This window comes from Phocoena phocoena, chromosome 21, assembly GCF_963924675.1.
Source record: "Phocoena phocoena chromosome 21, mPhoPho1.1, whole genome shotgun sequence".
Classification (NCBI taxonomy): domain Eukaryota; kingdom Metazoa; phylum Chordata; class Mammalia; order Artiodactyla; family Phocoenidae; genus Phocoena; species Phocoena phocoena.
Window position 1 is genome coordinate 26,835,743 of NC_089239.1, and position 12,709 is coordinate 26,848,451.

The 12,709-nt window shown below is 39.6% G+C and overlaps 1 protein-coding gene across 1 annotated transcript in view; it reads right to left on the minus strand.

Moving 5' to 3' along the window:
• CSMD1 (CUB and Sushi multiple domains 1) overlaps nucleotides 1–12,709 on the minus strand; it is a 1,433,388-nt gene that overhangs the window by 120,649 nt on the left and 1,300,030 nt on the right. The window contains exons 42-46 of the mRNA XM_065899861.1: nucleotides 12,460–12,648; nucleotides 4,314–4,491; nucleotides 2,225–2,370; nucleotides 1,359–1,439; nucleotides 63–176 (exon numbers count right to left, since the gene is read on the minus strand). Of these exons, the coding sequence (XP_065755933.1) occupies nucleotides 63–176; nucleotides 1,359–1,439; nucleotides 2,225–2,370; nucleotides 4,314–4,491; nucleotides 12,460–12,648 (708 nt within the window). The remainder of the gene's footprint in view (nucleotides 1–62; nucleotides 177–1,358; nucleotides 1,440–2,224; nucleotides 2,371–4,313; nucleotides 4,492–12,459; nucleotides 12,649–12,709) is intronic.

Genomic DNA, 12,709 nt, shown 5'->3' on the forward strand with positions numbered 1-12,709 from the left:
ACCAATACAAGTTACACCATGTTCCATGTTGAACAAGCATATTTGTAGTATAAACTTCATACCTTCACACGTCGGGAGAGAGCCTTCAAACTGCAGTTGCGAGCCGAGCATACAGGTCAGCGTGTCCGTCCCGGACAGCGTGTACCCAGGGTGGCACTGGTACTTCACGGAGTCTCCTGAAGGAGCCAGCACAGCATATACTTGAAGATTCTGTCTCCAGAACATGCAGCGTGGGAATGTATTAAACACGCATGCGGCTTAAGTGAGTGCGCAAACTGTTTCTGAATCAAGATCGGTATTCATGTGTAGTCTGTTTAATGAAATGGTGCCATTTTCAGTTCTTAATTTATAAAAATGCTACCTTAAATGTAACCAATATTTCTACAGAAATTATGTAGCAGATTTTTCTTCTTTGACTGATGTGTCTATGTTCATTTCCCTTTGCCCATGACTACTAAAAAAAGAAAAGAAGGAAGGAAGGAAGGAAGGAAAGGAAGAAAGAAAGAAAGAGACAGAGAGAGAGAGGGAGGGAGGGAGGGAGGGAGAGAGGGAGTGAGGGAGGAAGGGAGGAAGGAGGGAAGAAAGAGAAAAAGAAAAGAGAAATAGATGCTTGGGATTTAAGGTTGTACAACAGAATGGCTTTAATGCATCCAGAGAGGGCTATACAACGAACTTGGCCTAATTAGCACAATGTTCTCATTAACTAAGCCCTTAGGAGTAGAGCAGAAATTAGGTCACATGGTTTGACCACTGGTCTGAAACAGGGTGTGACAACAGGACAGAGTATTTGTAATTGAGACAGAGAAATCCTGCATCACAGTAACTATACGGCAAACATACACCACGGCTGGTTTCCTGATGTGACCTGATGATTATTTAATGAAACAGGTCATTAATATAAAATGAAAAAACAGAATCTCTAAGTATTATCATTAAATGTATTCACCAACTGTATTCCAGTTTCAATGAAAGGTCAGTGTTAGACTAACCATTATTTTAGCCACAAATGATTTTTTCTTCTAGTTCATGAACATGGTTCTCTAACTAAACACCAACATCTGTTTAAGTCTGTCTCTGAAAACTGCTTTTCAGGAGAAAAATGCAAACTATTGAGTGATGTGGGGGAAAATGTGCTCAAAATGACAAAAGCAAAATTCAAACGGAAAGAAAACACTGAAAATCATGGAGATGAAGAAAGAAAAAGATACTTACTCAATGCATGACCTCTGTGTATATCTCTCTAGCAAAGCTTGAGGAATATTTCTGACAAATACTCATTTACTTGACTGACTACTGCAGTTGGGTGGGTGTAAAAAAGGTGGGTTGAGCTAATGATGTTATAATGAAGAAAACATTACCTATTTCAAAATCCTCATCCTCAGTAAGCATTTCTGCCTGTGGAACTGCTGGGGGAGGCTGACATTTCTTGAGCTGGAATGCTACATGGTTCATAAAAAACAATAAGAGCAATTACATTTGCTGAATAAACAGAAATCTTACAAAAAGCATTCCTCTTATGTTGTTTTGTTGTAATGCTTAGGTACAGGAAAATGTCTGTATTTGTAAATCATAGTTTTACAAAAGTCTTGAGCTTCAAATGCTTACAGAATTACTTAATATCAAGGAATATCTAAAATTGAAAGGAAAAAGTATAAAATTTAAAATATTATAATGTTTAAAGAAAAACACTTTACATATATTTGGAATTCTGCAAGAGAAATGGTTCCACATCCATGTCTGGCTCTGACATGGTCCTCCTCTGTCTCTTGTCCTGAGGAAGTCCATGTGGCAGGCCTCATGAGAGATAAGGGACTGGTATATTTTTCCCTAAATTATTTAGCATTCATTCTCAAAATCAGTAAAGACTGGCTTTGTTCCCTCTGCAGTCACATGACATTTGCTATCGAGGTTCATCTGAAGACAGAGATGAGGAAATCTATGAAAGGTGCTAAATGTATTTCAGTGGTCTCCATATCAGAGTTTCACATACAATACACTTATCTTGGAGTAAATCCAAGCTTACTACAAAAGAGATGGGAAATAATAAATACATCAGGAAGAAAAAAGGGTCATGGGAACCTCTGGCATGAAATGCGAGAAAATCCTATTGGTTCTCGGTTGGCAGAATCAAGGAACTTTAGATGGAAACAAGGTTTATGTCGACGCTATGAGAAAAATCAACTGGAATTCTTTGCCTTCATCAACAGAGTGAAAGTACACTGACCATGAAAATTGAGGACAAAGAAACCTCCATTTGAAAAGTCGCTGTGAAACTTCAGCAGGACTTGATTGGTGGAACTGTACGCTGTTTCCAGGGCTGTGTTTCCACTGAAAACTCCCAGCTGAGGCGAATTCTGATCGGGACCATCCCTAGGAAAGAGAAAGGGAGTCATCTGAAGAGAAAGTTCCTAGTTACAGCTTAGATTAACAACCATTTTCTTCTGACAGTCGGGCTCCATCCCGGTGAAAGACGATGGTCTGACCCCAGGATCCATCTGAAAAGTCTGGTCTTCAAACCATAAGCTCGGGCTCACTTGTTCCTTCCACAGCCGACCTCTTCTGAGGCATTTCTGAGACCAGGTCACATTTATTCTAGTGACGGCAATGCCATTTATCAGCTTCTTCTCAAATGCTCACATTTTAAAGTCTAAATTCAGAGTGTCTCTTTAATCACAGGTGAGATTTATGGAGCTCTTGCTACTGAATTGAAATATTTTTAAAAACTGAATAAAATATTGCTGTCTTCTAGATACCGTGTTTAGAAATATCAAGATATTTAATATTCACAGTTGATGGGACTCCAGTCTCTCTGTCTCACGCACATTTGGACAACAGGGGCTCATTCCGCCGTTGTTACCTGATGAAGATTTTCCTGCTGCCTCCTAAATCTATCAGTTAATCCGAGTAAACCTGCTGATATTATTGTGTGGATCTTCATTTGGTGTTGTCTGTTTTGCTTTGCTTCTGAAATGGAAGCTTCATGTGGTCAGTTTAACCTTTCAAGTTGTCCATTCCCCCTCATTCCCATGACCGGGATGCCCCTCCCTGTCAGACTTATTTCTACAGCCTCAAAGGCTTCTTGGACTCTTCTCCCTTCTCGGCCAGCTGACGTGCTTCCCACACAATGAGACTGCATATTCTGAAACCAGGATCTCGTCTTGTATTCTCCTTCTTATAACCCTAAGGTGAATCCTTGTTGCTCTAGGATGAAGCCTGAAACCCTTAATGTGATTTATGAGGTTCTGTATGGTCCACCCTGCTTACCTGGCCAGGTCACCTCTTCTCTCTGGGCTCTCAGGAGACTTCAGCCACTACACACCTGGTGTCTCCCAACGCCTGCAACTCTCCCTGTTCTCTTGCCTTACAGATTTTCCAATAAATTGAACAACCACTACATTTATGACAACTCTGCCAACATACAGACACACACACACACACACCACACACACAACCTTGTTAAGTGTGATTACTCCTTGAGTTTTCAGGGCACTTTCTTCCAAAAGCACATCCTGGCTCTTCAACTCTGGGTCATGCCCCGACAGTACGCTCTACTTTTTCTACCATAGTTTGACAGAGAAATTGTCATTCCCATTTCCCCCATAAACTCTAACCTCCAAATGCAAAGGTAGGAATAGTCATTCCCATAGATAGGAACATTTAGTCAAGAAGAGTTTAAGTCACTTATCCAGACTACGTGGCTCATTCGATAGGGAGCCAGGGCTACATCCCCATTTAGTATCCCCTACACAGCACATGGGAGGGCAGTTCTGTAAGGTTTATAAAGCACGGAGAGAAAGCTGTGTGTAATCATTTCTGCAATCATTTCTAGAAGCATCAAATTCTTAAAATGGCAAAGGATCCTATCAGCTTTTCTTTCAGGAAAAACAGCCATCACACTTAAAAGTGAAAAATAAAACAGGGAATTCCCTGGTGGTCCAGTGGTTAGGACTCGGTGCTTTCACTGCTGAGGGTCCTGGGCTCAATCCCTGGTTGGGGAACTCAGATCCCACAAGCTGCGTGGTGTGGTCAAAAAAATAAATAAATAAAAATTGAGACAGAAAACAAAAATGAAAAATAAAATAATCATGGGATAGTCTCCTATATCTAGAGTAATCCTGAATATATCTACCATGTAGTAAAACTCAAACACAGTACCTAAGGTTTATTCTCTGTATCTCTAGATTTACTTGGTAACTTTCCTTTTTGATATTTACCTAACTACTCCATTTCTAAATAGATGTAAGTGACACGTCAGTGGTTACAAGAATGGTTTATCACAACGACAGATGGTGTTTCAGGGAAGGTTCTCATACCAAACAGCGATGTAGTCGTTGACAGCTTCAGTCTGCAGCAAGGTGAAGTTGATGTAGACGCCATGACCAGGCGGCACCATGATGAGCCAGACACAGTCCTTCAGAATGGGGTACTCGTCCGGAAAGCCAGGGGAATAGATGGTCCCGTTCTGAGATGTCACATTATACCCGCAAGGAGCTGAGAAGGAAGTAAGAAAACTCAAGCCCACACAGTCCACTTACAAAGGATACAGCGAAATGCTTCTCAGTCTCTAAGGTCCCTCAGGCAAAATTTTCCTTCTAAGAAATAACTGTGAAATATCTCTCAGTAACTACTTCGTCAAAATAATCCCCCTAAAGTCTTAAAACCTTGGAAGAATTATACTTCTTAGCTACGTTATCTAGGTTTCATTTAATATATTCTCCAAACATTCAAAATACCCTTAGAATAAAGTCATTTCCACATAATTAAAAAGAAAGAAAAAGCCCTTAGTCAGTTGTCTCCTGTGACCGAGATGATAATCCGTTAGACCATCTGATGCAAAAGGGATGTTGAAATTATGCATAAATATTTAACTGAAAGACAATTTTTTTTTTTTGTTTCAAGTGAGATTTCTAAAGCCTATTTAAACTGTCTAAAAGAGAAGCATCTAAGTCTATTTGCCTTGAAACAAAGACATAATCAATTCTCCTCAGATCTACACCTGGAGAAATGAGATAAAATTACGTAAGTGGTATTTTATAGAAGCACTCCCATATCCCACCAGCTATCAATGATGTGAAGAATCCCAATACTCAGAGTCCATTTTTATTTTACTTAATAAAGGGATCATCACTGTTGCCATGGAAATTATTTTATTTTATGGAAAAATGAAATGACCATACATGAGCAGAAAATCTGAGAAGTATTCTTTAATTTAGATTGTAGAATAATACATCAAAGTCATAGACAAGTAGACTTTTTAGTCAAACTAAAAGCCAACAGATGCTATAAGAGTGTCTGTTACTAACAGGAATCTTGTGAGGCTTTCAAATATTTGCCACAAAAGTCATAAAATTTAGGTGGAGTGAATAAGCCGAAATACATTTTTATTAAAAGTTCAAAAACAATTCAAAATGATGACTGATGAAATACCACGAAGCACTATATGACACCTTAACTATACAGATGCACCTGATTTCAAAGGGGTTAGAGAATGTACCAGTGTCAAGTAGATTGAATCAGCCCGAGTTTTGGGTAAATTCATTAGAAGGGGCTGTGGAGAACATTTTACAAGTTTTATAGCATAATTATAAGTGGGGTTTGGAGTCAGACAGACCTTGACGTGTAACCTAGCAAAACAAAGTATACAGATACTTATAATCTTTAAAATAGGGCCAGAAACCATGTTGCAGTCACAACAAGCTCCGGTGTACCCTGAAGATGCCATGCTTTTTCTCAGCTGCAAACGTCATGCCCTTGTCCACCTGCACGAAAAGCCCACATGCTTTTCTCCTACCTTGCTGCCCGGTGAACTGGTACCTTCCTTCAAAACTCAAATGTCACCACCCCCTGAAAGTCTCTCCTGGTGGCTTGGGCTCCAAGTGGCCGTGGTCTACAGTTCACGGCCAGCTATTCTTCACCATTAGACTAATGTCAGCAGGTGGGAGTCAGGGACTGTGTCCCCACCCCCACCCAACCTCCTTGCATTAATCCTATTGCTGGGCTCGGATCTCAATAAACATGGACAACAAATAATTGAGAGACTGAAAATGAGTGAGACAATGAATAGAAAACACTTTAAAAATAAGTGTGTTGACAGCAACATCCTTTTTGACCCACCTCCTAGAGAAATGAAAATAAAAGCAAAAATAAACAAATGGGACCTAATGAAACTTAAAAGCTTTTGCACAGCAAAGGAAACCATAAACAAGACGAAAAGACAACCCTCAGAATGGGAGAAAATATTTGCAAACGAAGCAACTGACAAAGGATTAATCTCCAAAATATACAAGCAGCTCATGCAGCTTAATATCAAAAAAAACAAACAACCCAATCCAAAAATGGGCAGAAGACCTAAATAGACATTTCTCCAAAGAAGACATACAGATGGCCAACAAACACATGAAAGGATGCTCAATGTCACTAATCATTAGAGAAATGCAAATCAAAACTACAATGAGGTATCACCTCACTCCAGTCAGAATGGCCATCATTTAAAAATCTACAAACAACAAATGCTGGAGAGGGTGTGGAGAAAAGGGAACCCTCTTGCACTGTTGGTGGGAATGTAAATTGATACAGCCACTGTGGAGAACAGTATGGACGTTCCTTAAAAAACTAAAAATAGAACTACCATATGACCCAGCAATCTCACTACTGGGCATATACCCTGAGAAAATCATAATTCAAAAAGAGTCATGTACCACAATGTTCACTGCAGCTCTATTTACAATAGTCAGGACATGGAAGCAACCTAAGTGTCCATCGACAGATGAATGGATAAAGGAGATGTGGCACATACATACAATGGAATATTACTCAGCCATAAAAAGAAATGAAATTGAGTTATTTGTAGTGAGGTGGATGGACCTAGAGTCTGTCATACAGAATGAAGTAAGTCAAAAAGAAAAAAACAAATGCCATATGCTAACACGTATATATGGAATCTAAAAAAATAATGGTTCTGAAGAACCTAGGGGCAGGACAGGAATAAAGATGCAGACGTAGAGAATGGACTTGAGGACATGGGGAGGGGGAAGGGTAAGCTGGGACAAGTGAGAGAGTGGCATGGACATATATACACTACCAAACGTAAAACAGATGGCTAGTGGGAAGCAGCCGCATAGCACAAGGAGATCAGCTCAGGTGCTTTGCGTCCACCTAAAGGGGTGGGATAGGAAGGGTGGGAGGGAGATGCATGAGGGTGGAGATATGGGGATATATGCACACGTATAGCTGATTCACTTTGTTATACAGCAGAAACTAACACACCATTGTAAAGCAATTATACTCCAATAAAGATGTTAAAAAAAAATGTGTGTTGAAGCCATTGGACGGACCTACCTGATGTGTGACTTGAGGTTAATCATTTGGTATTGATTTATAACTCTAAGGTTTCCCTTTAGCATTCTGACTCTTTAATTTGCATCTAAAACCACACTATTTGGAGTAGTACTCTTCCCATTGGGGGGAAGAAAACAAAACAACAAACAACAAAAAGCACGGTGCCCACCTCTTAAAGGTCAAAATAAATGATATGGTTATTTTCTTGGTAAAACACATTCTGACATTATGTCACTTAATATATTTGCCATGATTTACCTATGATATTCAAATAACAAATCCTTTCACTCATGTATTCAATGAGTGTTAATATTGAGAGTCTATTATGTACCAGACAGTGGGGCTGGAGCTGGGGATACAGCAAAGACCCACAGACACCCCATCCCTGCCCTTGCAGACCTCACTGCACACCATGTAGTGATGAGGAAAGATGTTAAAAGCTAAATAAGTATAACATTCAACTTGGGTAATAATACTGTCAATGCACACGTAACGTTTTCTCAAGGCAAAATCCTGCTGTGTGGCCTGTAGTGAGAAAACGTACGGCCCCACAACAGTGAGTCAAAGCTGCATCTCCATTTTCTCTGGCCTGTCCAGGATCTCTTCCCAGAGGCTCTCCCCTCACCTTAGTGGCACCAAAGGTGTATTTTGAGTTCCATGTGTGAGCAGCATCTCAGGTGAACTCTGAAACAACAGTGAGCCTGTGATCTAGCCCACATGAAACGCATCCACCCCTGTGCTCTCCCTGAGGGTGAGATTCAAAGAAGACCCTCCAGTGGAGATGAATCACAACCCCGGGGTGGAGCATCCAGTCACTGGAGGGGTCCCTGTACCACAGCCAACCACCTGTCTGCCAAGCAGCCTGGTCCCAGCGGGAGGGGCAGGCAACCCAGCAGCCAGGAGAGAGACCACCGGGGTATCTTGCACTGCAGTTCGCAACTGGGAGTGATACAGATGCCGCACTCCCCTCCACCCCAGGGGCCAGAGTCAACACACGCATATCCGTCCATGTATCCATGAGCATACACTGAGGCAGCACGGCTTATAAGAAGAAATACATGCAGTTCTGGCCTTCTTCCCTGTTCTTGGCACAGAACTCCTAAAACCCTCAGGATTTCCAAAGTGATGAAGATCAAACTGTCTTTTATTATTCATAACAGGCCCCTTCCAGCCACACCTGAGTTTATGTTAATGCGGTGATTTGGAAAGCCCTGAAGCCTGGGGGCTGGTTGCCCGGGGAACCAACCTGAGACTGGAGGTTCAGCCCCACCTCCACCTCTGGGAAGGAAAGAGGAAGGGGCGTCGACTTAATCTCCAACCTAAGGGCCCAGGATTTAATCAATCGTGCCTATGTGATGAATCCTCCTTTAGAGAAAAGAAAGGAGGGGTGGTCCAGAGAGGTTCCGGTTGGTGGAGGGTGGAGCTGTGGGAGGTGGGACGGAGCACCTGGACAGGGCTGCAGGCCCCTCATCTCTTCCACCTGACTGTTCCGGGGCTATATCCTTGGTATTGACAATTAGTTACCTAGTAAGTAAAATGTTCAGTGGCTCCAGCCAATTAATCCAACGGGAGGAGGGAACTATGGGAACCTGCAGTCTATCAGAAGTACAGGTGACAACCTGGATTTGCATCTGAAGTTGGGGCAGGGAGGGGGGGCAGTCTTGTGGGACTGAGTCTGTAACCTGGGGATCTGAAGCCGTCACCAGGGAGACAGCATCAGAACTGAGTTCCCGTGTAGGACATCCATCTGGTGTCACAGAATTGCTTGCTTAGGAAGAGCTCACACACTGGTGGCCAGAAGTGTCAGAAGTGGGAGTACTGCATGTAACTCTTTACACATACATCTATGTTAAGAATAAAGAGCTTAGTTTGGGAGGAAGGATTGCTGTGAGAAGCATAGCCAATCAAAGTCCTCAAGTTATTTCTATATGTATTTCTCCAGAGGAAAATAAGTACATACAAATGATTAAGCTGTCTATTTCCATCAAGTTCTAGAGACAGCTTAGATATACTGAATATGATGGAGGTGAGGCATCACCTGAATGTCTCACCAAATGTGGATTATTACCACCATGTTAAAACTTTTTAAAAAGACCTTAGAAATATATCTACATAAATATTTCAGTGTTAAAGAATTAATTAGGTCAACAAAATACTTTAAATTTTGCACTATATATCTGAGTGTAGATGCATATTTAATTATGAAATTACATTTAGTAAATTAATAAGCCACAGCCTTCTTAACCATATTTTAACAAGTATAACCCATTTTTAAAAATTGAGACTTCTTAAGTTACGGTAAAAATAATGGCTTAAATTTCTCAGGTCACTTTCAGAGATATACTTTCATTTGTTTATTATAATAAGATCACACTTGTAGTCCAGGTTTTTTTCAGATAAATTCAGAATATACTAATTTTACATAACAGATTCTTATGCAAATTAGCAGCATATTCATACAAACCAATTTAATACACACTTGTGAAGCTTGATGGCTTAAGATTTAAAATTCTTGGATCTTAATTGTCTGAATTGCTCAGTTTTTAATAAAGATGCCCAGAACTTGTTCAAAGTATCTTTTTTTTTTTTTTCCTAAGATTCTTCTGAAGTCTACAGGGCTGGACCTTTGAAGAGTGTTTTTCAGTACACTTGCCCTGTATACCAAGCATAAATCTGAAATGATAAACCACTCTGTGTTAATAGGATACATTTTAGGTGAAGATATTGGATAATCAGAGCGTCTGCTGGTGTCCCTTGAGTGGCTTAACTGTAGTTTACTTGAATACTGATAGGCATCTGAACAGCCCACCATTCTCAGGAAATAGGACACTTTTTTATTTAACTTTTTGGAAATGCAACCTTTTCTAGATAAAATAACTTTTGTTTTAAAATAACACTCCCCAGTTATTTTTTTAGAATTTAATCTAATATGGAAGACATTAAAAACATCTTGGAACACTTGCTTTACAATATAAGAATTTTACATGGATCTTATGTTTTGATTTTTTATTCTATGACATTATAGGTATGAAGAGAGACATAATGGCAAAAGTATCTAGTAGTAAAGAATCTGACCTTACCTAAAGAAAGGTCTGGCATTTGCCCTGGATTCTGGGAGTTAATTTTTTGCCATACCTGATAGGAGTGTCTTTGTTTCTCCTGGGGGCCTGGCCACATCCCTTAGTCTTAGGATGGGGCTGGCCTGCCAGAAAGTCCAGCCCTGCGATTTAGGGCAGGGCCTTTGGGTCACAGGATATCAGCTGGTCTGGAAACTGATTATCAACCACTAGATAAGCAATCATCAGTGATGCCTACATGAAGGAGACCCAATAAAAACTCTGGGCACTTAGGCTCAGCTGAGCTGCCCAGGGTGGACGTTCTCCATGCATATTGTCACAAGTCATTTCTGAGAGTGAGGCAGCCCCTACATTCCACCCTGTGCATCACTCTCTTGGATGATTTTAATGTCTTTTTCCTGTTATAAACGACAGTCTTAAGTATAATAGCTTATTGAGTTCTGTGAGTCCTACTAGTAAATTAGCCACGCCTCAGGGTGGCTTGGGGGCAGTCCTGGAACTTTCACGAGGTACCAGGAGTCTTGGGCTGTCTTGGATGTCTGGAGGATTTTAGCTTCATGGTTTGGCCAACTCTGGGTAGTATTATACATCATATATCATCCAAAAAGATGTATCTTGCTATCTTCACACTGACAAAATAATTCCAAGCCAGCAATTATTTCCATGTTGGAAAGTTGGATTTGAAAAAGCAATGAAATCTAATTAAATACATAATTCTATTTTTTTATATCGAGCCAAGGAGTCTCCTATTTACATATGAATTCAAAGGATTACGGCAAAAATTGCAAGTAAAAAGGGCTTTCAATCCTGACAATTCAAAGTAATTTATATATATAAATATATGAATTTTTAAATGGTGAGTAGTACAAAAAGTTTCTAAAGTGTGTTAATAAAAAATACCAGATATGCTACTGCTATTCTTAGATTTAGAAAATAATTTAAAATGCTATTTTGTTATTAAATTTGTAGTCAACTAAAATAACTATTTTTTAAAAAAATACAGTGAATGTTTTTCTTTTATAGCTGTTTGTATAATGACAAAGAATGGAAAAGTACAGGTGAAAAATGTGATTTAAAAAGTCTACCAATTTGCTTTTATTTTTTTTACTTCTTCAGTAGAAATTCAAACACAGACAGATGCCTTTCCCTTTTTGCCCCTGGGATATAAGTATTTAGCATTTCAAAAGTCCACAGAGTTGGTAATTTCATTATTTTTTCATTCAGAGGTACTGTATTTATAATGTTAGAACCTTAGGTTTATGGTAACTTTTCTATTTCATACGCTTTCTTCATAAACAAAGTACTTGATCTATTTAACTTAATACTGTAAAAATTTCAGAGTCATCATAAAAATTAGACAGCCAAACAGAAGCTTTAAAGAAGTGATTTCTGCTCAGACTAGGGCTATTCACTGAAACCAGATCTGATCTTCATGCACCAGTAAAGGACCCTACTTAATTTCTTCCTAAGGTTGCTCCTGCACTATGTCTTTGCTCACACTACTGCTTCTATCTGAGATGGTCTCTACCTCTGAGTAGCAAAATAGTACGTGTCCTTCAAGGCCAACTACAAAAATAAAGTTTTCTGAAATACAAAATCAATATATGATTATTATAAAAATTAAACAATAGAAAATATCTAGGGTGAAATAAAGTACTCTCTTCCCCTCTAATCCAGCAATTTGATGGAACTACTGTAAAACGAAGCACTGCTCTAGTCATAAAGATTTCCCAAGCAAACACCATCTTCTGTATTTGTAATTCATCAAAATGCTCTTTGTGCCTGATTTTGCATAATAAATATTCATGTTTATTATTCTGTTACCCTTGTAGTTTCCTTGAGGGCAAGACCCATTCTTTTTTTTTTACCTTACTGGCATATGATACATTCCTGAAATACTAAGTAGAATGAGTTCAACATAATAGATTCCCAATAAAAATTTGTTGAACAAATTAATGAATTCTCAAATACATTCACTTAATATTTCAGGCACCATTATACACATGAAAACTTAAATCGTTTCCAAGAAAAGTGATTAACCTACCATCACACCTTGGAAAAGGGTAGTTCCAGTTCCTGTTGATCCCATGCTGACAGGTGAGGACTCGGTGGCCGATTAAAATGTACCCAGGGTAACACTCAAAAGATACCGACTGCCCCACACTGTAGTCCGAGTTGATCATATACCCATTCTGAAAAGGCGGCGGGTCTGGGCAGTTCTGTAATCCATAGGCTGGAACAGACAGACAGAGCCCAGCTCAGGAATAGCAAGTGCAATTAGTCTGGAATTAGAG